The following is a 25,607-nucleotide window of genomic DNA, read 5'->3' as shown; positions in this document are numbered from 1 at the left end:
ATGATGTGGTGAAAGTAAGAATGGTTTAGGAAACAAAAGCTGTGTTGAACAGACTGTGTGATGATGGAGTATTCCTTGCAGTCAATCATCACTTTGCAAATGTGAGGCTACATGAGAATGAGTAAGTACATGAATGTGCAACTTGAAAACAGGTCAGCAAGGACCATTGGGGATAGAGTACTCCATCAAGGAAAATCAGGACTATGCTTACAATGTGAATAAGAGAGCTCGGTTTTCCTGATATGTCATGCTGAGGAAAATAAATGTGTTCTGTATTGTTGTCACACCAAGTTTTAGATTATCAGAATCAAGAAGCAGGAGCTAATGAATCATCTCTTTCTGCCCCAAGTTATTTGATGAATGCACACAAGCCTGAAGAAATGAAGCATTGAATTAATAATAATAAACAAACAAATGTGCTCTGAGATAATTTAACTCTTCGTTGACCTCTAGGCAACACTGGGTTTCACAATGGCCTCCCTTGCTGCAGCAAATGCAGAATTTGGCTTCGACTTATTCAGAGAGATGGATAGCAGTCAAGGAAATGGAAATGTATTCTTCTCTTCCCTGAGCATCTTCACTGCCCTGACCCTAATCCGTCTGGGTGCTCGAGGTGACTGTGCACGTCAAATTGACAAGGTCAGTGTTGGATTTTCCAATCATTTGTAGAAGTAAACTGTCTTCTCCAAGAGAATAGTTCATGTTAAACACAGGGCTTCACCCCCAGGCCTTGGTTTTCAGTTGGGAAGAAGAAGAAATAGATCTTGGATGCTTTTACTTAACACTGCTTCTGAAAGTCCTTTACTTTGATAGTAGCAGCAGCATCACCTGGACAACTTGTTGAGAATGTAAATTCTTAGGCTGAATCAGAAACTCTAAGTGTGGGCGTGGGCCAGCTATCTGATGTTTTAGCAAGCTCTCTAATGTTTGAGCGCCACTGGATGAGTACATTGAGGTACCATCGAACTTGACAGAGCATCCCAGTTTTGTTTTGTTTGTGGTGCTGGATATGGAACCTTTATACTCGCTTGACAGGTATTCAACCACAGTCTGATGTCCTAGTTTAAACACTGGTTACCTGGACACAAATGACAGTCATATATACCAGATAATAGGAGGCTGCCTAAACAGTGTTTGTAACCACCACCTTCTTTACTACCTTCAGAAAGTGCTTATTAATAAATCCTTGTATAGCTCTGAAGCACAGTGGTCAAGGTTTACTTCCTATCTCCTAGGGAATCATTGTAGAAGTTCAGCCACTCAACAGCAGCTGCCATGCCAAGTCCAGCTGTTTCCACAGTCCCAGAAGCCACCCCTTTCTGATCCCATTTGTACCTATTGTTTTAATTCAGTGCTGTTGAAGATTGTTTGCATATGCCATTTAAACTGCAATGATTCTTATCTTATCTTGCAAGTGTAACTCAATGAGTCTGATGCTAGTGGGCAGCTAGTGAAGTACTGGCAGTTCATTAGGAGACAGACAAATTTACAGCCAAGTTCACAGAGAGCCACACAAAGTGACAGCAGTGTCAATTACCCAACTACTCATTGATGACATCATCAAATACAACATCTGGGACAATCCCCAAAAATAGAATTTTATTTGGTACTCTCAATGACATGTAGAAGTGGCATTATTATCTTGATATTATGGTGAGATTACAATGCCAACTGGGTGGTGATGTATGTCAGGCCTGTGATTCAAACTCTGTATGGCCTTGTAAAGTAAAGTTTCTCAACTGTGTCCTGGTGAATCGAAAAAGCCACTGTCTTGCTGGAGTCTTCTCACTGATATCCATAGCCTTATTGTTCACTCTCATACATTACTTTCTATAGCTGCTGCTGTCATCCCATCCCACAATAAACGAGATGAAAACATCAACGACAGTCCTAAAGCCATTTATGGTTTATTCGTGTCAAGTTTTAGTGCTTTGTGGCATGCTGATTCAGTCCTGCCCCAGTTAGTTAGCCTCTCTTACAGCATATTCCCATTAGCACTATGGATCACGTGTTTACATTTCAGGGAAGCTCAGGTTCAATCAACGGAGTTACAATTTATAACTTCCTTGTCTGTGTCTCTGAAAAGTGCTGCCAAACAACCAATGGTCATTATTCTTCTTTCTTTTTCTTTCTTTCTTTCTTTCTTTCTTTCTTTCTTTCTTTCTTTCTTTCTTTCTTTCTTTCCTTCCTTCCTTCCTTCCTTCCTTCCTTCCTTTCTTTCTTTCTTTCTTTCTTTCTTTCTTTCTTTCTTTCTTTCTTTCTTTATTTTTTTGGTTTTTCGAGACAGGGTTTCCCTGTGTAGCTTTGCGCCTTTCCTGGAACTCACTTGGTAGCCCAGGCTGGCCTCAAACTCACAGAGATCCGCCTGCCTCTGCCTCCCGAGTGCTGGGATTAAAGGCATGCTCCACTACCACCCGGCTGATCATTATTCTTTCAATGCTCAAAGTATTACAGTTTGGTTTTGTTCACTTTTATTATTTTATTTAACATTTTTTTTGAAATCTTTGTCTTACGTGTGTTCATGTATGCAATGCTGGTTCACATGAGCCATGTTGTGCATTTGGAGGTCAGAAGATAACTTGAGGTACTGGTCCTTGCTTCCCACTTCTTTGAGTTGTCTCTTGCTTATTCCCACCATATCATGCTAGGTCAACTGGCTGAGCTTCCTCAGATTCTCCTGCCTCCACTTCCCAGCATGCTGGAGAAGTGCTGGCTTTATAGACTAGGAAGTCTCTCCACCCCAGTTTTACATGGGTTCTGGGAATTTACATTCAAGTTCTCCTGTTTGTGTGGCAAGTACCTTATCCAGTGAATCATCTCCCTAGCCCAGCATTGCTGCTGTCTGTTACAACAGAAACACCTTTAGTTAAACCTGTAGTGTCAGGCAATATTTTCCCCAAACCCCAAAACTTCTTTGCTTTCTGACACACTGTTGAGATTGACATTCTTGGCTCATGGGAGGGCTCTGCTGCATTTTAACGAGGCCAGGCTTTTTACAGGACTGTCAAGAATCAGCACACTTGAGGTTTTGTGGTTTAAATGTTCTGAAGGCTGCTGCCATTCTATGAGAAAGACAGAAAGGCAGAATTATTTACAGAGTCGTGTATCTTGCCTCATGCTTTTCACTTAGCTCTGATCTTGTTGACCTTTTCTATCTATCCCAACACAGAAGGGCAGACATTTCTCTTCCCCTTTGCCTGATGTTGCTTTTTCCTTTCACAAGTCACGTTAATATCTATTATGCCAGATTTGTATCTACTTAACCCATGAATTTGGGTTATAATATTATTTATAAATTGTGTTTTCTAAGCTCAGTTGAGGTTTCCCAAAAGCATTTAAAATAGTCATTGTAGTATATATTCTACTCTATACCATGTAAGAAAAATGGCCGTTTCTTGATTGGTGTGAGTACTCAGATGGGAGCTGAGGGAAACTATATTCACCATTCCCTCTTTATCTAAAGCTCAATCCAGGGATCCAGAAACTCACAAGGCAGAATTTTCAGTCCTAGCCAAATTAACTCAGTAACTAGTTATTACAAATAAAAAGAATCTCTGATTTCCCTCATGTTTACAAGAGGCCATGGCAGCATAAACTAGTATTTCAGGTGGGAAAACAATGATTCTGATGGAAAACTGAAGAAATATACTTATGATAAAGACTTTGAAAATTCAATATTTCTCTTTATTTATCATTTTGCCCCTATATCCAGGGTAGAAATCCTGTTGAACCAACAAATTCCTATGTTCAGATAAAAAGGCTGGGTACCCAGTCAGAATCACAGTGCTCCAGGTTTCCACATGCTAACTATGTCTGCCAGATCAACCACTAGTGCAAAAATGCAAATAATCACATTAAACACAGTCAACTGCTAAAAGTCTATTTAAAAAATTAAGAGGAATATCTTCTGAATATTTATAATTTTTTATAATTTAGCTTCATGTCATAAGTTTATTAGTAGCAATTTGAGTCCTGACATTTCACCATGGAATTTTATATTTTTCTAACACTTGCATATTTTCAAATAACAGTCTACTCACACGGGTTTAAGGGATATATATATATATATATATATATATATATATATATATATATATATATATATATATATATATATATATATATGCTTCACATTATTGATTAGCATCTTTTTACAAGTAATGATTGTAAAACCATCTAAAGCTCTAAAGAGCACAAATGAATCAAATGATATTTTACAATTTATACTTACATAAGTCTAAGAAACCATTTGCAGTGTTCTCAAAGAAGCATCATATTATCACCAAATGTCACTCTTGGTTCATCCTTCACACCTGATGGTTAAACTCCTTCCTTGACTGTTTGGAAGAGCAGAGAGCTACCCCTTCCAGCCTCAGACTTCTCCTTTTAGAAAAAAAAAATCCAAATGGATCCCTCAAGTTCAAGGTCAGTAGACACAAACTGGATTCTGGTTCTGTCTCTCTCTTTAACCTGAGATGACCAGCACTTGACTGTTACTCCCACACCAATGGCACGAAGTTGTAAGGGTGAAACATTAATACTGAAACCGCTTTAGTAAGTTATGATTCATGCTTTTGTTTCCTCCTTAGAAGTAGTGAAAACAAACCATTCCACGGTACAGAAAGTCTACTGAAAACAGGCAGGTTGTATTTTAAAGGTCTAGAGTACCCTGGCACATTCTGTCTTTAAATTCACTTTCCCCACCAGTTGTAACAGGCAACTATTGTATTTTCTATGTCACTGAAAATTCATGTGTTTGGCCAAGTCTGAATGAGAAAGGGAGTCTGATGCTGTTCATCTTCCCAGCACAGCTCTGGAGAGAAAACAGTGTTAATATGTATTATGAAGCTGCCATCTTGGTGTCTGCAAACTTGTAAACTTGAAATAGCTATTGATCTGTATATCAAACCTGATTTGTTGATTTTGCTCTATCTACAACATATCTCACATTACCATTCCAGATTAAGAGCAGGTTCCAATTGTCTATAGCCTATTACAATGAAAGTTGCTAGAGTCTTTCTAAGGCTTTATACTTATTTCTGAGATGTTCCACTTTCACCTAGTCAGTAGGTAAATTAAGAGTCTGATGATGAAAGCTTCTGGGAGACACTGACTAACACTGGCTGTTTTAGTTAAATTTCCCTCTCCAGCTTCGGAATAGCCCCCCCCCCCCCAGCCTGAGAAACATGGACTTTTGTTGTTGATTCTTATGGAAACACAATCAAGAGTCCAGAAGTCATGAGCAGAGTCTGTAGGACTGATCCACCCTGGCCTAGCTGTTATCTAACGTTCATATTAGCTATTGAAGGAGTAGAAGCAAAATGAGTCCAAAGCTGCTTCTGTGCTGTCCATCCACAGTCCCATAACCAGTTACCATGTGAGCAGGACATTGTCCCACTTCCGAGGAGAGGGAATATTTTGCATTTGGGATGTCTAGACCTGAAGCTATAAAGACTTGGTATAGTAGCAATTGTTAAAAAGGTCCGTGAGAGCCACACTGGGAAAGAAAAGAAATCTAATCCTCAAATTATGATTGACTTTCAGATTTGATGTTTCTTAGATAGTCAGTGGCTGTTTCTTAATTTCATGTAAGAATGCCTAGATAATTAATGCTATCCCTGCTCCCTACTTGAATAAATATATTTTTCAGGTTTTTTTTTATTACTTTCAATATTTATATAAGTTGAATAGCTAATTATTAAGATGTTTTTCTAGAATGTACAAAAATAGTTTAAAACTTCCTTCATCTTGCGTTCACTGAAGTTAACTCCACTTTCCATTCATGGTACATATCCCAGTGAGCAGTCTGTATCTTACTCAACACAACACTACAGCTCTCCCTGTCTTGTGAGCTGACAAATAAACACAGAAAGCAAGTCTCAGTTTAGTATTTTATCTCATCAGGATTGCTCTTTGGTAAGGTAATTAATAATAATAATAATTCAACTTTAAAGTAAAAATTTTACCAAGGAACAATAGTCATATATATATATGTGTGTGTGTGTGTGTGTGTGTGTGTGTGTATACATACAATGCAATGTATACCTATGTGTAAATTATAGAAAGATTATCAGACTAACATATTCATCATTTCAGTAACTTGTGTTGCTTTTGTTTACTAGATCCTTTCTACTTAGCACCAGTGGAGACAAACATTTTCTTTCTTTCTTTCTTTTTTTTTTTAAGATTTATTTATTTATTATGTATACAGCATCTATGACTGCAGGCCAGAAGAGGGCACCAGATCTCATTAGAGATGGTTATGAGCTACCATGTGGGTGCTGGGAATTGAACTCAGGACCTCTGGAAGAGCAGTCAGTGCTCTTATCCTCTGAGTCATCTCTCCAGCCCGACAAACATTTTCTGATGGACTTCTATGGTCTATCCCTTGGGAGTTAAGCCCTCACCATAGCAGCTTATCAAACCTACAGATTTAGGACAAGAAAGCCCTAAGAACTAGCTACTGAATGAGAATTGTCCAAGGATCCGTGGCTCACAGGCCCCACAGTGTTAATAAACACTGAGAATCCTTTACAACTAAACACATGATGTATGATTACTCACCATTGAAACCAATTTCTCTTTGTGAGGAATTATAGATGACCAAAAGTACATTGTAATCTACAGTGGTTTTTAAAACTTGCCACCATAACAAACTTTTAACTGGGCAGAAGACATTAATCTTTCCAGTTTTGTTCAATTATAAGTTCAACATAGTTTTATTCCAAATAAATCCACTTGATATTATAATTTCCAAACTTGAGACATATAAGAATTTATAAAATTCTATAGACATACTTTTGAGTTATAGGGAGAAAGTCTGAGACTCTCCTTCTTCTGCCAGAAGCTACCAAAATGTGTCCTAGGCAAGATTCCATGACAACCCAGAAGGCAAGCTGTGAGGAGAATGGGGGCAGTACAGTGAGGGGCTTTATACAAGCTGTGTAGATGAAGCAGTCACAGCCACATGTGTACTGTCACAGAAAACCTCTATCCGTCAAAAATGTTCTTTATCAAATCAGAATCATATTTGATATAAAATACATTATTAAACTTGGTCAACATAAATGAATACCTGAAATAAATCTTTGTAGTACATGCATGGTGCAAGAGAGCATGTAGCTATGAAGAATAGAAAAAATGTGAGCCCAAATCTGGGTTTCTGCACTGAAGAGAAACTTATTAGGTAAAACAAGGCATATATTCAAGTAATTTTAAGTTTAGTAATACTAATAGCTTGAGAATTGGGGGGAAAGTCTATATGTTGAGAATCTCATAAGACAGGGAGCAGAAAATGATGAGGGGAAGGAATGATTCAATGTTCAATTGGTGATGACACTTTGGGGACATGGCAAATTAAAGTAAAATTTAATATTACTTTATAAAGTGAAATTTGAAGACAAACAGAAATTACAGTTAATAGAAAAAGGCTAATGGATTTCATGATTCCCAAATCTGTTTTAAAAAAGGGGAGGGAAGCCAGAACCTTGTAGGCCTGATTTAAAGAAATATTACACAAACTCATGAATTGTGACCTAATGAGTACTGACCCAAATGCTCCAGTGAGCGTCCATGCTATTCCAAAGTAAGGCTTAGGTGTTCCACGGGTCCCAAAAAAGCGTATTTTGTATTGTGCGATTCTTGTAGTGAGCACTGGGGTTCTTCAGTGTAATGCATTGAAAACTATTGAATTTCACTCTGTGCACCTGTGGTAGTAACTTTCTGTTGCTGTGACAAAACACCATTAAAAAATGACCTTTAAGAAGTAGGGCATATTTAGGCCCACAGTTTTAGAGGTTTCCACCCATAGTTGCTTGGCTGTCACTCACCTCACTGCAGCAAGAGACCAAATTGAGAAAGCTGTCTCTTGCAACAATTTCCTTTCCTAAGAATCCACAAAATCAGGAATCCAGAACTAGGTACACCACTGAGGAATGTCAGCTCTCTAATACTTCAACCCCTTTCAAAATTTCTGCCTCAGATCAAAACACTGGAGATTAAGACTGCAACATATGAACTCTGGGAACTTTTAAGACAAAATATGGCAATGCCCATTTGTACTGAATGCCATTGAACATATTTGTAGGAAACATCACTGTATTATTTACTGAATTAATATAAATCCCTAAGTAAGTTAGTGTGTGGAGCAGGAAGGAAATGCAATAAAGATGAAAACTAGAAGCCATTTCTCTGTCTCAGTCATTGACATTCATTTGGAGTCATGAGAAGAGGAAGCATTCAGACACTGGTGAAATTGAAGGGACACCTGATGAGCATTTTTGGAAATAAGTTTTTATTTCAAAACCTCTTGCTAACTGATCCCTCCACATGTCCTAATTCTGACAATATTTTGTATCATGTTTGCAGGCACTTTACTTTAATACCCCATCAAGACAAGGAGACTCTTCTAACAACCAGGTAAAGAGGACATGATCCTTAAAAAAAGCCAATTAGAAATTAAATTGAAGAAAAACCCTATCTTTTGAATATGTTTTAGTGCTTTCTATCTCATTAAAACAAAGAAATCCATTTCAAACTCTCAAATTTCAAATAAAATAAATATAATTTTGATAATTTAATTATTATATTACCATTTTTTGTTTACCAGGTTGTAGTAAAATATTGATGATCAGCCTTTATCTTCTGTCCTTTACAGTTAAGTGACATTGGCAAATTAATTTATTTAATTAATAAATTAATAGAGTCAATCATTAGTTAATTAACTAATACAGATCTTAAGGTAATTGATAGTTTCTTATTGATAACTTTATTGCACTAAATTTTTCAGTTTGATCGCCGATGAGGAAGGAGAAAGGCACTGAGATGTGCAAAGTTTTGCTTGCTGCTTCTTTAGCAATATTTTCCCATTCTTACATAGAATAATACACGTGATTTATTTCATGTGTAAGTGATATTATGCACCTTTGCCATATGAAATTAAATTTCTGTCCCTCTGTTTGGTAGCAGCCAGGACTGCAGCATCAGTTGAAAAGCGTTCTTGCTGACATAAACTCAGCTCATAAGGATTATGAACTCAGCATTGCCAACGGACTTTTTGCAGAAAAAGTGTTTGACTTTCATAAGGTGGGTAAAACTGCTTATCTCAGAAGGTTGCATCCACTCTAGACCTGAATCTTGTTCCATCTACTATATGAATAATGCCTTCTACCTTCCTATGAGACAAGAAAAAAAGGTTATTTTATTTTATTTTTTTGCTGCTATTGTGGTCTTCAAAATATTACCTTTTGACATAGTGTATCCACATACTCAGGGTGGTCCAACTGATGGACTTCAGATGTAGAGGCCATTGGCAGTAGCAGTGATGCTGAGTGGTCACAGGAAGTGCTATGGGGGATCTATGGGGGAGTCCATGGCCTCGGAGACAAACCACTGCTTTCTTTGAGTGCAGGTCTATTGAGACAATGCGTTATTCCCAGTGAGTCAGCTATGCTCCTCATTTTTCCCTCTAGTTGTTTGTTCTCAATGAGACTATACAAGAGTTCTTCCCAAGAAGGTGTAGCCAGATGAGGCAACCTTTACAGACTGGACAGAGGAGAAGCTCAGACTCAATAAGAGTTAGAAATAGGTCAGTTGACTAATATTTCTGAATGACATTGGTAATCAACGCACCATCACAGCATCCTGCCTACTGAAGGCCAAGAGGTCCAGACTGTACTCTCTAAGCTAGAGCACTTATGGCACTTTGAAACCTTCATTGAGTGACTACAAGAAGCTGGCCACTTGGTTAGGACTATTGGGCAACCATGTGCCTGTATCTCTCTGGGACTTTATCCCCTTTACTGATCCACTCCTCAAACAATCGTCCATAAAACCCTGTTAGCGACATCACCAGGTTAGTCACCTGCATCTTTGCCAACTCTCTGTGATCCACCCAATCATTCCTGTTCCCTCCAGTGGTCACCCACTCAGATTCTTTGCCCTCCCAGCACCACACTCCCAGATCCTTTGGTTCCTGCCAAAGAGGAAATATGAGGCCACTTTCTGTCTTGCCACCATCTGTAGAGTTTTCTATGAGCTTTTAAGAGGAACATTCTATGTGTGTCGTATTTAATTTTCCTGTTCTCACACAGATTGCTAACTTATCCTAAGAGAATGTTAAATCATTAAACTTGAAGTTGGTTTGTCTACTATGCTATTATATACAGAGCAGATCCTCATGTTCTTCCTTTTCCTGACACTCATGGAATGAAAACACAGTGCAGTAAGAAGTACAAGAAGCACAGTAAAGGCAAGATTTGATCAAGAACATGGAAAACAGAGAGATAACTCTTTTTAATCAAAATATAATTATGTCACATTCCTCCCTCAATTTCCTCCACTGGACCCCTCCCAGGTCCCCTCCCTCCAGCCCCTCTTACATCTTCCCCACTCTCAAGTTTATAGCCTCTTTCTCTGATTACTATAGCTACATAGGTACACATATACATGTATGTTGTTTCTGTGTATATGGTTTCAGGGCTGACCTCTTTGCATTGGACAACCAATAAAGGGGATAATCTGTGGGAGAGACTCATTTTCTTCCTCTCAGAAGCCATTAATCACCTATAGTTCTTTGTCTAAGGTTAAGACCCCTAGAATTTTTCCCTTTACAAGTTAACATACACATTAATTTTGCCATTGTTCCAATATTTTTATGTAGTCATGTCTAAAAGAGCCTATTTCACAAAATACTTCTTGGCATTCTGGCTCTTATGGTCTTTCCACCCACTCTTTCTAAATGTTCCCTAAGTCATAGATACAGGAGCTGTTACATAGATGTTTCTCTTGGGCCAGGACTTCCATGATCTATTGAACTCTGTATTAATCCAGTTGTTTCTGTGATGATCTTCATTTGCTGTAAAGAAAAGCTTCTTTGATGATAGTTGGTAGTTATACTTATTGTGGGTATAAGAATAATATTTATAATGTATTTTGGAATTATTTTGCTGAGGGCTGGTAGTTACACTTATTGTGGGTATAAGGATAATGTTGACAATGTTGTTTGGAATTATGCTGGTCTAGCAAAGCGGTGGTAATAGATTCTTTTCTAATGTCCATGAACTCACTAGCCCTGGGAAGCTGGCTAGGTTTTTACTACTGGGCATGATTTCACTCCTGCTGAGGGGTAATTAAGTCTAATTAGGAAGCTCTTTGCTATATGAGTACCACATATTGTACCTTTGTTGTCTTGCTGGTCACTAGCTTTGCTCATAGTTGTTGCACCCTTGTTAGACTGTTTAATTTTTTCCTCTTCCTTTGGCAACTTGCATAGTATTTTCTGGATTGATGAAGGTTAGATTGTAGGAAAGAGGTTTTCCATTCTGATCTAGCTCAAATCATCTGAGCCCTGTGTTCTAAGTTTGGGGTGTCTTCAGCAATAGCAACACAACCCTCAACCCCTGAAAGACAAGCAAGGACTACATCAATATTTTATATTATTTTAGGAGTCACTTGGACTGTTGTGGTTTCTCATGCCTGGTACTGGGATTTTTGTTAGTTCATAGTTTTTGTTGGGAGCATTGTCAACTCAAGTGACTTAACCATCATATATACATATATATATTACACATATTATGTATAATTTTGGGTAAATACAAAGTAATATGAATTCTTGAGGTTTTATCAAGCAACGTTGGTATTATTTGTCCTCTCAAACATCTATAATCCTAGTTGGTTATTCTTACTTTCTCTTTTCTTTTTAATGATGTCTCTACATGTGGGTCTTTCTGGAGATATGTGCACATGAGTGCAATTGCCCAAGGAGGCCAGAAGAGATCATGGAATTCCCTAGAGCTGTTGTTAAGGGTTATGGTCCACTCACCATGAGTGTTAGGAACTGAACTTGGGTTCTCTGGAAGAGCATTAACTCTTGAACACTGAGCCATTAATCCAGCCCCACAGTTAGTGATTCTGAAAAATATTTTTGAATTTAAAAATAACAAATTTAATTATCAGCTCAAAGCTAGATAATTTCTAAATTTTTGTTTTATTAATATTCTTTTTATTGACATTTGAATATGGATAAAATATTTATCTGGTAATAAATAATAAATTATCTGTGTAAAGTATATGGAATTTTAAAATATCAAATCATTACTCTGATTCTTTGCTTTCCGAATATTTTTTCCTATGTCTTAGGTCAGATTTCTGTAAATGACATTCCACATTCCCCCAGTTATGCTATGATTTGGATATCTTCAGTGTTACTGTGGATTGGAACCTTCGACCCCAGTGGATGATCTTCCCATATGTCTCTGTATAGGTTCTCAACCTTCTCCTGATGCTGTTTTAGTAATTTAATCACCAAATCATACTTGAAACTCAAGAACATGCAAAGCTAGTTTCCTTCTGAAATTTACAATATCAGGTTGCTATCTTCTGATTACAGAATTCCATGCTTCTTATTCTTTTAACACCTCCATCAATTCTTCAGCACTTGAAGTATTCTATCATTTGACCTTTCCCCTTTCTCAAATGTATTCATTGTTATAACTCACTTTACCAATCTTTAAAAAATATCATCTTCTCCAAGCAGTCTTGTAAAGCCAAATCACTGCTGCAGAATTCCTCAGTGATTGTGCCAAGTCTACTAAATAATAACTATAGAGGACTTTAACTGTACAGTTGTTAATATACCAATGGCCACTACATCACCACAGTCTCCTGCCTCAGCTAGGCCTTCACTTGTGATCTATTCCAAATAGTTAATACACTTCCTAGAACTTTCTCCTTCCATGTTTTTTTTATTAAAATAGATGCTTTTTCTGATTTTTCATTCTTTCAGATTGCTTTATATTCATCTTCTTGTATATCATTGTTTTCAATGATCCTTGAAATTGAAGTTGTTGATGATTCTAATTTTATTGCATTTATTTTCAAACTACTATCTTTTTATAGAGAGAAGTGGTATATTCATGTAGCTTCTATGCCCCCAATGTAGTCCTTCAAATCTTTGTGTTTTTTCTATAGCTGTATGATGGATCATCCTTCCTCTCATTGCCAAGCTCAACTTTGCACAGTGTAATCCCTCAAGTGAGCATCAAGCTTTATGCTTCTAGATGCTCTCTTCTTCTTTGCTGTCTTGTAATGAGCAGTACCAATAGGCATTAGGTCAACCTTGAGGCCTTGTTTTCCCCAACATTCATATTTCATCACTAAATGTGATCTATTAAGTCTTCTTCCTACTTGTCACCCTAATTTCAAAAAACAGGAGGACAAAAATGAAACTAAGAAGGGAGAGATTGGGAAGGATATGGGGCTCAGAGAGAGTGGAGGAGATACACCAGGGTAATTAAGTGAATATTGTCACAACACATTGTACATACATGTGAAATTGTAAAAAGAAAGTTCAAGTCTGAAATAGTTCCAGACATAACAAACATTTCATCCCAAACCAAGAAGTAAAGAAAGAAGTTAAAAATATGTTGAAACAAAACAAAGCAAAAAAAAAAAATACACAAAAGCTTATGGGCTACAAAAAATAATTTAAGAAATAAATTTGTAGCAGCAAATACCTACTTTAAAAAAGGAAAAGAATTGAAACCAGATAGTAAATCTAAATAAATTAGAAAAAGATGAACATACTAAGCATTTATAGAAGGAGGTAAACAAGAATAATATAGCATATAGAAATTAAATATATGATAAAAGAACAATTGCAAACAACTGTGAGCTGAGATCAGGAATTTTCTTTTTGGGGAAGTGAAAAGCAAATCTGACAAATGTTTAACTAAGATCAGTAAGAAAACGAGACTTGATACCACAAGTGAAGAAGAGAGAACTCCTAACATCCCAGTAATCCAAACGATGTTGCGCCCTTTATGAACAGTTACGTGCCAAAGAATGGGATAAACTATAAAAGTGAGAAAGTGTTTGGAAACACACAACTTATAAATGCTGAATCAAAAGAACAGGAAACTTGAACAGAATTACAGTGAATAATATTGATTTGCAAATAAAAAACTTTTCCAAGGAAAGTTCAGGAAGCCTGAAGTCACCAGATAATTACAGAACTGTCAATCTTGGTGAAAGTCTTACAAAAAACCTGAAGAGTAAACACTTCCAAACTCTTGTTAGAAGGCCAGCACCGCCATGCTGCACAACAGCACCGCCATGCTGCACAACAGCACCTCCATGCTGCACAACAGCACCTCCATGCTGCACAACAGCACCTCCATGCTGCACAACAGCACCGCCATGCTGCACAACAGCACCTCCATGCTGCACAACAGCACCTCCATGCTGCACAACAGCACCTCCATGCTGCACAACAGCACCGCCATGCTGCACAACAGCACCTCCATGCTGCACAACAGCACCGCCATGCTGCACAACAGCTCTGCCATGCTGCACAACAGCTCTGCCATGCTGCCCAAGAACCCTGATAAAAAGCAAAATTAAAGCCCGAGTCCTTTAGAATATGGACTTTAAAATTCTGTAATAAACTATTAGAAAATAAAATTCAGCAGCATATTAAAAGAATCATTTACCATGGCAAGTAGGATTTAGATCTGGGATATAAAGATGGTTCAATAAAGATGGTTCAGTACATGGAAATCAACAAATCTAATATGTCACATAGATGAGATGAAGGGTTAAAAACATATGCTCACCTCAAAATATGCAGAAAAAGTATTCAAAAACTAAATGTGCACAGTAAGAATTCTGAGTGAATTATGGAGAGATAGAATGTACATTACTGTCAAAAATAAATATACTCAAAGAAAATTGAAAGAATTTTGTCTGAAATCAGTAACAAGACAATGATGGCCACTCTCATCACTTATATTTTCATATTAAATACAGAAATAAAAGTCTAAATGAGAAGAAGATATAAAAGATATTCAGATGAGAACGGAAGATAAACTGTCCAAAAGGATAGTGATCTATCATATCTATATATCAATCCTCTATCTTCTATCTATCTATCTATCTATCTATCTATCTATCTATCTATCTATCTATCATCAATGTATAATCTATGTATCATCTATTAATTATCTATCAATTATATATGTTATCTATTTATCTATTTATCATCTAGCTATCTATCTCTAAAAGCTCCAACAAAATCTATTAGAACTCCTAAACACAATAAGTAAAATTATGGTTTTGAAAGTTAACATACCAAAAGTACCATTCCTAAACACTACCCACAACTATCTGGAAAAGTAATCCTCAAAAAAGTCCCATTTATAAATAGTTACCAAATGTAACATTTAGGAATAAGTATTATCCTTGATCTCTGTATTAGTATTCCATTTTTGTGAAGAGACACCATGACCAAAGCAATTATAGTGAGAAAACATTTGGTTGGGGGCTTGATTACAGTTTCAGAGGTTTTAGTTTCAGAGTTCTAGTCCATTGTCATCATGACAAGGAACATGGTGGCATGCAGGTAGACATGGTGCTGGAGAAGAAGCTGGGAGTTCTACATCCAGATCCAAAGGAAGCAGGAAGAGATAGTTACTGTGCCTACCTTGGGCTTCTAAAACCTCAAAGCCCGCCCTAGCAACCACACTTCCTCAACAAGGCCACAGCTCCTAACCCTTCCCAAGTAGTGCCACTCCCTAATGACTAAGAATTCCAACATATGAGCCTCTGAGTGCCATTCTTATTCAAACTACCACAGTCTATAAAACCTTAATCAAGGAAATAGATAGAAAATAAAAGAAAGTTTATGACCAGATTTTCTTAATTTTTTTTTTGGATAATAGGAAAAGTGGGAATTCTGCTGTCTCTGGAAAGAATGTGACAGAGGAGTTGGGAAAGACAAGGAGCAAATATGTGGATGTCATTCTAGTGAGTTGTTCAGCCAGGGTTCTCTAGAGGATAGAAATAACAGTCTACAGAGAGATTTTCTATAAGGACTTGACTCACTTGACTGTGGAGGCAGAGAAGTCCTAAAAGCTACAATTGACAAGTCAGATGGCCTAGAGGCCCTAGGTAAAAAGTTGTCAGTGGTGTCCAGACTAAAGATAAGCCCATGTTTTAGTTGTAGACCGAAGGTCAAATTGTCATCGTCCCAGCTGCAGCAGGTAAGCTGCATGATTCCCTCTTAGGTTGTTCCTACTTGTGCTTTCACTCATGGGAGCTAGTTGGAGGAGACCATCTGCAATGGGGTAGACATCTTCTGTCATCAGTCTGATGCTTCAATTGCACACACCCTCCCAGATATATGCTAAGTAAAATTGGTCATGTTGACACATGAAGTCAGCCATCACCTAAGAGGTTAGTGATAGGAGGTTTCTCCTGGGAAAGGGATGGGATGCTTCTGTTTCCAAGACAAAGAAAATAATCTGGAATGATTTGTGCCACAGACAAATATAACACCTTTAGCTCATAATGATAGATGTAGAAGAGTTTGGGATCTAGACAAAAAGATTAATTTGTCCTGACAACTAATATTTTCTTTTAAAAATGTGGTAATCTTGAAAAGAGATTGGTCTGATGCATTAATTGAACTTAAAGAAAGATGGATAAACATCTAACAGCCTGTAACTCTTCCAGGGCTGCCTAGAAATGGGAGACTACAGTAGCGTCTATGCAGTTCTCCAGCCCCTGCCTCTCTTAGCCTTTTTTTTTTTTTCTGAAAGCTTATGTTTATGATATTAACTTCTCTGAATGTGGATAGGGTTTTAAAACTAATCCTTGTAATTAGTATTTGTGAGTGGATAGGTAGAAGGGAAGATGAATGGATGGACAGGCAGATGGAAGTGGAATAATAAATGAAGAGTCTGATCCATAAGCAGATAATCTCATCCTGTAGATAGACAAGAGATTGCTAGTCAATCTTCACCATTAGTACTGAAAGTTCCATAAAATATACTGAGATAATTGCTAGTAAATATAGATCAATATAAGTTGTATTGAATATTTTTCTAACAAATACAAAAATTTTTGTTCCAAAAAATTATGTATGTGTTTGCTATATTTCTATAATACTGGTAAATTGGGTAACTATTCTCTTTTTATTAAAAATAAGTGCTTTTGAACCCTCATTAGGTAGAAGTCAGTGTGTTTTGTGCTAGGAAAGGTAATAAACAAAACATGCATGGCCTCAGCTTCAGAGAATTTGGTGTCTTATGGAAGAATTGGAAAATCTCAAATGCAAACAAAATGCGTTATAATATTTGTGATTATGTTTGAAGAGATGGTGGTTCTTATAACCAGGATTTGGTAATTATATGTTAAATATATGTATGAAATTATCATAATGTCCTCTCTACAGGTGTAATTTTTAAATTAATTCTTCATTTCCACTGCCCCCAAAATGAGAAAATATGATCAGAGTTATAGAAACAGGCTAGTAGTGAACTTGATATTGAATATTGATTTTACCTTGTCTGGATTGTTTTGGGAGATGATGGTTAAAGTTCACTGCCTTGGCTTTAGCACTGCCTTCTCATCACAAGTATTTCAATGTCCCATTATCTCCCTTCCAGCTAAAAGCCTTTCAAGGCCACTTACCATACATAAGTGAAGGCCCCAAACTCTGGACAGAGCCGAAAGGTTTTACACCTCATTTTCCTAGTTTCTGTTTTTTCCCTCTTCACAGTATGTGCTCTTGTCACCCCAGATTCCTCTTAATTCCTCTAGAGTATCATCTGTGTACCTGCCTCATTTCAAACCTTAGGTGTTCAGACACTCATTTTCCTTTAAAATGAAAAATGAAAGTGAAGACGTTGTTATGAGTCACAGGAGGGACCTGGGAAGGATGTCTCTCAAAGAGAGACAGCAAGTAATGCTTGGAACACCAGTGGGCCAGTTGCTGGCAATAAGGAGCATTAGAGTGGAAGAGGCATTGTTCAAAGGTTTGGAATTAACTTAAAAATACATTTATTTTGTACTTGGTTGTGCAATTTACAAATACAAAACTTATATTCTTATTTGCAGAATTACATTGACTGTGCTGGAAAGTTATACAATGCCAAAGTAGACAGAGTTGACTTCACAAATGATATAGAAGAAACCAGATATAAAATTAATAAATGGATTGAAAATGAGACACATGGCAAGTAAAATACTTTATTTTCTACATTGTTTGTCAGTTGTATGTAAATATTAAGATCAGTGTACTTGAAAGATGGGAACTTTATGCACATAAAATATAGTCCTTCCTAATCCAAAGCAATGATTGCTGTTATTTAAGACTATTTGCTTGGTTGATTTAAATATTTTTAAAATACTCTTTAGCAAGATAACATATTTGGCAAAGGCAGTACCTTCAGAGAACTGCAACTCTTTATGCTACTTTTCACAACTAAAATCTGAATTCTTGACAAAGTTCTCCTCTAACACAAAACAAACAGAAATCTGTTAATCTTTTGTGTTGCTAATCAACTGATTCCAAAGCTATTATTACCCATTACCTAGTAGTGGGTTCTGATTTGTTCTGTGAATATTATTTATGTATTTGTGTTTTGCTTTACATCAGAACTATGAGCCATGTGACTCACACTCCATTTAGCAGCATATAAGTACTCCTTGGAAGAAGAAAATGATTTCTCCATTTCCTTTGTTCATTCACCATTACATTATTACCATGTCTTTGCTTACTGCCCATTATAAGTCTCAAAGATAACACTTATAATACTTACCAATCAAAAGAAATGACATAACTTGGTTTTGAAATAACAGAGTGGCATTCTGTGCTAAAATATTCAAGAACATTTGATTAACCCCTCCCATTTGCAACACTTACATATCTCTCATCCTTCTTTTTACATGCAAATATATGCATCCAGTGCATAAACTATACTTATGATCTAAAAAGACTATGCTCAGTACTTCAAATTGTCTCCATTATTCCAGGTATTATTTCCACTTTCTTTATATAATGCAATAGTCACACTTTATAATGACAAGTTGGATCATTTATCACTATGTCCTTCCTTTTACATTGAAACCCAATTAACTATTTTCTATCATATTCAGGATAATCCAAAAGTTGTACAAAGAATCAAACTTTCTTATATTCTGGGTCTTACTTCACACCTTTCCAATGCCAATCTAGTTGATATACTCTAATGGGGCATATTTCTTTACATGTACTTTTCTTTTCCATATTCCTATATTTTTTAATAGTCTCTGCTTTGTGGACCATCTTTCTGCTCCCTAAATTCTTGCAGTTTAAGCAGATAGCCCTATTCAATGTTTCCTAATCTGTGTTCTTTTAGCACACCATACTTCTATATTGCTACAACACTGTATACCAGAGTGGCTATCTTGGTTCTTGATGCTATTGTGCTATAGTTGTAGAAGATTGTGGTGTAACGTAATAAACTTGCCTGAAGATCAGGAAACAGAACAAGCCACTAGATTAAACATAGAAGCCAGGCAGTGGTGGCACACACCTTTAATCCTAGCACTCAGGAGACAGAGATCTGTCTGTATCTCTGTGAGTTCAAAGCCACCCTGGACTACGTGAGATTGACTCAGTCCAGGAGAGAAACAGAGTCAGACAGTGCTGGCATACACCTTTAATCCTAATATTTGGGACTCACATGCCTTTAATCCCAGCACTAGGAAAGTTGAGACAAGAAATGATATGGGTGGGCAGAGAAAGTTATATAAGGCCTGAGGAGACAGAAACTAAAGCCTTTTGGCTGAGGAGTCCTAGAGGTAAGAGGTGTCGTGTTCCTTTGTCTCTCTGATCTTTCAGCATTCACCCCAATATCTGGTTTCAGGGTTTTCTAAAATTAAAAGACCATTTAGCAATTTGAGTTACAGAAGATTATTTAATATTACCTCCATATTATGTGGCTAGCCAGCTAAGTGATTTAACTCCTGTTGAAAAATAGCAATAATTGTTGTGGCTGGCATAAGTAGAATTGAGTGTTTACATCTAAATCCACAGTGAATATGTGGTAATCTTGGGCAATGAATCATAGAAAGCCAACAGATATTAGAGCTAATATTATGACTATATAGACAAAGAATTCTTTTTATGAGGGAGGTCCATGATGGCATGGACTACAGCTTTTATTGCTACAATTTAAGCACCTAGAATAAAGGATATAACTAACAAAAGTCTCGTTAATGTGAACTGGGAGGAATCAACCTTTTTAATGGAATGGAATTAAATTCTACTTGGAGTGACACAGTTTGAGAGGGTCCGGTCAATGCCATGCAGTGGCCCTGGGAAGCCAGGTAGGAGTCATGTTGTCATAATTTTCTGTTTCTTCAGTGATATTCCCATTTATTTTTACTTTCAGTAATATATTTTTATCTCTCATGCATGACTGGGTCCAATTTTGTGTTTAAAACTATGTCATAAATAGATAAATTGGTTTATTATTCTAGGTAAAGTGACCAAGCACCTTAATCTTAAGATTTCCACAAATGTTGGTCTTATAGTTTTGCTGATCAACAATTGATTGATTAATAATAGCAATTGATTATTTTGGGGAAACACTGAGTTGTTTCTGTTCATCACATAGTTGTGACATCTGATGCTGTCAGGAGTCTAAAATGACGAGTCACCATTTCCAGTGCAATTGCAGCTGATAGTGTTTCAGGGAAGTCCATCCATCAAGACTGCCCTGTCATTGTTGGCCAATGAGTCCTGCTTTGGCTGTCAGGGTTTCATTCTTCTGAGAATGATATTTTAGAAATCTCATTGTGATTTTTGGAGTCACTTGAAAGTTTTTCTGTAAGCAGTGCTGAGAACAGGGGACCTCTTCAGGTTTCCCTTTTCTTGTGAGGTCTTTAACCACATCAAAAAGTCAGTTTTATCAGTTTATTACAAGGAACTTCTCAAACTTTCATCTCAACTGGTGTTTGTGTGGCCATATTCTTTCAGTATAGTTATCAATCATATTTTCTGATATCTGAGTTTCTGTTCTGTTCTGGAAATGCAATTCCCTGGGCTTGGCTTGAGTATCTTCTGTAAGGCTTGATTTCTTCATTGCAGCATTGGCCATTTCACAGCTGTATGAGGCTGAGTCCACAGCGCTGTGGTCTCCAGGGCCACAGTGATGACTGCAGTTGCTTTCTTGTTAAGTAACTGTATTAATAATCTAATGTCTTTGTGCTTCAGTTCCCTTAACAGGAAACCAAACAACAGCAGCACAGATCTCATAAAGACTTTATGAGGGTTAAGCAAATACTGTCCTTAAAGGGTTCAGAAAACACCAGGCATCTTCCTTACTAATATGTTACTACTACTTTCATAATTGTCAGTATAATAATGATCTGGGGAAATCATGCCGATTAACACTATGTGAGCATACTTAAAAATTGTTTCAGTATAGATGAACATTATTCCCCTCAACTTATTTTCAAAAGGAAAAATCAAGAAGGTGCTAAGTGGAAGCAGCCTCAGCTCATCTGCTGTCATGGTGCTGGTGAATGCTGTTTACTTCAAAGGCAAATGGAAATCCGCCTTCACCAAGAGTGAGACCCTCAACTGCCATTTCAGGTCTCCCACAGTATGTACATATTGTTAAGGGATTTTCCCCCAATTAACCCTTTGAAAGAATTGTGGTATTTGCCCAGATTTCTTCATATTGTCCAATGTGGTAAGATCCTTTTCTTGCTTTAAGTGGCATTATTGTCTTGGACAAGTCTAAATGTTGTTGGACTCCCCACAACTTGAAGTGATTAAGTTAGAAATATCTAAATTTTGTTTTAATCACTCAGTACTTTATATTAAATGCAGAGAAACAGTGGTGAGCAGATTTAAATTCAAGTCTTAGTTTTATTTGTTACATATAACAAAAACAGACTGAAATCATCCTTATACATCAATAATCTTAGACATGGAAGTACTGATCATCCTCAGCAGTGGCTTGCCTTTGGTGCCTACAGGCCAATCCTTATGGGAAGTCAAAGCTGATGGAGGAAGCTCCTGGTTTAAGTGTCTCTGTGAGGCAGAAAGAGATGAACACAGAAATACTTTGGAAATTGTGCACGGACAACAATAAAATAAAATAAAATAAATCGTAGTGAAACACAACTTGGACTTTGACTCTCTTGTACTTGCAGTGCAAAACATATTCCAGAGGTCTTGTTAGTGCTTCAGTGGCTGAGGTGGTCAGGTTTCTGAAGTGAAATTGTGTTCTGTACTTCTTTCATCTACTTTTCACCTCACAGATTATATGGGTTGCCTCCCTTTTAATAATAAGGACACAACAAGCAGCATTCCTGCCTACTGGATTGTCTTTGGAGTCTATTTAAAGAATGTATTACCATATAACAGCCTTTTTAAGAAGCTTTCCTGCTGGTCCACATACCCTCGTGTCAGCTTTATAACAGGATAGACTCTGCAGTCTTGATTGCTAATATCACAGTTGGTGCTGATAGTTTAAAAGTTAGTTAAAGAAGAGGAATTTTTTAAAGGAAAGGGATGTGGGTCTTTTTTTTTTTTTTTTTTTTTTTTTTAACACACAGAGACCCTGCTTGCCATGTGATCGGGATTAAGGGCGTGTGCCATGTGCCACTACCACCTGACCTCTGATCTACAGGCAAACTTTATTTATTAACATACAAATAAAATATCACATTTCAGCACAAATAAAATATCACCACAAGGAACAGTAGAACATGCATAATAAAAATAAGAAACAACCCAAAAGTTAGTGAAATACCTGTGAGATACGTGACCCTTTTGCTGTCCATACAGAAACGACATTCTGTGGCTGATCCTTCCTAGTCCCTACTTGGAATAAGCCTGCTCTGACTTCTTTGTATTCGTTCATGTGTTATTTGTTGTTCCCTGTGTGTTCCTTCTGAAGTACAAAAGAACAAACTAGAAGGAGAGACCTTTGGTTCAAGGACACAGAACTAACTGTCTTCCCATGTGGAAATTTTGCCCTAAAAAAAGGGTATTACAGAAATGTCCACAATTTTGTCTGTTTTAATATCAAAATAAAAAAGAACTTGTTACACCTGTGTGGTATTTCTAAATCCATGAAAGGTATCTTCAAGATAAGAATTAAAATGTTCCTTAGGTTAATGAGATATAATCTATCACTTTACAGGAATTTTTAATTTTTCTAAGACATCATTCTGTAGTTACATGATTTTGATAAGTCTAGTCTGTATTTTGTTTCTGAAACAAAGCTAAGAAATTCACTTCATTTATTGAGATTTCATAATCACTCATTATTTAATAGAGACATTTCAGCTAAAATGTGAAGTATAAGGCAATTTTCTGCCTAGTAGCTATATTAACCCACAGAATCCTCACTACCCAGTGCAGTGGGAGATTGTTGCCATTTCTATCAGATAGATGAGGATCTGGAGGTAGAAATGTGAGGTACCTTACCCAAAGTTACCTAGCAGAAATGTTTCAACTAAAGGACTGAACCTTTATAATTAAGATGAATGCATCTTACAACCAACACTTACAACATATCAGAAAAATCTCCAACGTCTATTGACCAAACCCATATTTTTAAGTGTATTTGGCCAATGAGTGTGATGATATGGGATTGTAAACACCTCTTTGTGATCTGACTTCCAGTGTCCTGACAAAGCAGTTGCTATGATGCATCAAGAACGGAGGTTCAATTTGTCTACAATTCAGGACCCACCCATGCAGGTTCTTGAGCTCCAATATCATGGTGGCATAAGCATGTACATCATGCTGCCCATGAATGACCTATCCCAGGTAAGCTAACATTTCCTTTTCCTACAGGGAATATTGTACTCAGAATACTCTTGGTTACTTTATTTTCGTGTGTGTGTGTGTGTGTGTGTGTGTGTGTGTGTGTGTGTGTGTGTCTGTGTGTGCGCGCGCGTGCATATGTGTTACAGTGTGAGGAAGTTGACACTACAGAAGGCTAGAATCAAGGAGAAAACTTAAATTCAGAATAAGAAGTTATAGATCATTTATGAACTAGATTATTTAAACACAGAAATTTTTAATGAACTAAACTAGACTATGTAAATTCAGGTATTTTATAAAAATATAAGTTTGATGCATTTGAAAATTATTTAGAATCCAGAGCATCTGAATTTAAGAGGTATCAATATGTAGAATTTCTACTAATTATGAAAAATCCTTCCCATTATAAAGCAGGCAAATTTTGTTTGTGAACTGTTTGAAGCAGCCATGATGTTGGAGGGAAGTCCTTACTCCAGGTGTGCAGTCAAGACTGCTCGCTTTGCACCCAGGTGCAGCTCCCATTATCCTCTGAGCTTCGAGTTCTTGTGTGTTGGGTAGGAGATGTGAGTCCAAGCTTCCCTACAAGGAAGGGAGAGATCTTCATCCCATTCCCCAAAGCTGGGATCCTGGGTCTTTTGCCTTAGGCCATCTAGGTTTATTTATTATTTTATTTTTTAATTTTATTTTATGTCTGTGGGTGTTTTGCCTGTGTGCGTGTCTATGCACAAACACAGGCCTGTTGTCCTTAGAGCAAGAAGGAAGGCATTAGATTCCCTGCACTGGAGTTATAGACGGTTGTCAGCCACGTGTGGGTGCTGAGCCAACTCTCCAGCCTCCACTTGTTTATTTTTTAAGCTATTCAAACATTTATACTTGTGTCTTTCATGATGGGGAAATACTAAGCTTTGTTTTCCTCTGATGAGCCCTCATTTCCATATTCTTTTTTATGTCTACTCCTATTTCATTACAGTAACTTTAAAATACTTCACAGAAATATTAACTCTAATTCCATTTTAAAATATTTTTCTTTTTACAAATTTTAATTATTTTTGAAACTTTTGAGAGTATAGTATAATTACACCATTTCCCCTTTCCTTTTCCTTCCTCTAACCCCCTTCCGAGCCCCTGTACATATCCCTCTTGGTTCTGTTTTGCCACCCATTATTTCATATTGCCTCTGTCTTTTTCACTGTGGGCAGAGATCATACATGTCATCACACATAAATCACACATCACATATCACACGTAAGTCATGGTTTGTCATGGCACAATGAATTAAACAGGCAACTTATTTAAAAGTACTTGAACTATTCTTTCTTTCATTTTCTCTTTGAGATTCCTTCCATATTTAATTCATGTACTTAAATATAAAAACCCAGAAGAGTGTCATTACAGAAAACCATGTGTCACTGTAGTTCCTATTTCTACATCCTTTCTCAAACAGTATGTTTCTAAACTTTTAAAAAATCTCTACAGATTGAAAGCAAGCTGAGCTTTCGGAATCTAATGAACTGGACCAGTAGGAGGAAAATGAAATCTCAGTATGTGGAGGTGTTTCTTCCTCAGTTCAAGATAGAGAAGAATTATGAAATGAGGCACCATTTGAAATCCCTTGGGTTGGAAGATATCTTTGATGAGTCCAGAGCCGATCTCTCTGGAATTGCTTCTGGAGGCCGTCTCTATGTATCAAAGCTGATGCACAAGTCATTCATAGAGGTCACGGAGGAGGGCACCGAGGCCACTGCTGCCACAGAAAATAACATTGTTGAAAAGCAGCTCCCTGAATCCACAGTGTTCAGAGCTGATCACCCCTTTCTGTTTGTCATCAGGAAGAATGGTATCATCTTATTTATGGGTAAAGTTTCTTGCCCTTGAAAATCCCATTGGGTTCCCCAATAGTAGCAGGGACCAAATAACATCTTCAGTGGATAGAATTTTAATTGGAAGTGCATGACTTTGTTTTATTTTGCTTCACTTTATCAATGCTCAGCAAATG

At 37.0% G+C, this 25,607-nt stretch overlaps 1 protein-coding gene across 2 annotated transcripts; it reads left to right on the top strand.

Annotated features, from left to right (window-relative positions):
• The first annotated feature begins 471 nt into the window (after positions 1 to 471).
• Serpinb7 (serpin family B member 7) lies at positions 472 to 25,486 on the top strand. Of its 2 annotated transcripts, XM_036201824.1 has the most exons (7): positions 472 to 639; positions 8,368 to 8,418; positions 8,968 to 9,084; positions 17,896 to 18,013; positions 21,289 to 21,431; positions 23,468 to 23,614; positions 25,088 to 25,486. In XM_036201824.1, exons 1-7 carry the CDS (start codon positions 472 to 474, stop codon positions 25,484 to 25,486), a joined length of 1,143 nt encoding a protein of 380 aa, XP_036057717.1. The 2 variants fall into 2 exon arrangements, with proteins under 2 accessions (XP_036057717.1, XP_036057719.1); XM_036201826.1 differs by lacking the exon at positions 8,368 to 8,418.
• The last annotated feature ends 121 nt before the right edge of the window (positions 25,487 to 25,607 follow it).

The sequence above is a fragment of the Onychomys torridus genome, chromosome 11 (assembly GCF_903995425.1).
Source record: "Onychomys torridus chromosome 11, mOncTor1.1, whole genome shotgun sequence".
In the NCBI taxonomy this organism is placed as follows: Eukaryota; Metazoa; Chordata; class Mammalia; order Rodentia; family Cricetidae; genus Onychomys; species Onychomys torridus.
This window is presented reverse-complemented; position numbering and strand designations above follow the sequence as displayed.

Excerpts from the sequence above, each read along its gene's own strand:
- Serpinb7 (XM_036201824.1), top strand. The coding sequence starts at position 472 with ATGGCCTCCCTTGCTGCAGCAAATGCAGAATTTGGCTTCGACTTATTC. Across the intron at positions 640-8,367 it reads GTGCACGTCAAATTGACAAG|GCACTTTACTTTAATACCCC; the intron begins GTCAGTGTTGGA and ends TCATGTTTGCAG. Across the intron at positions 23,615-25,087 it reads CCATGAATGACCTATCCCAG|ATTGAAAGCAAGCTGAGCTT; the intron begins GTAAGCTAACAT and ends AAATCTCTACAG.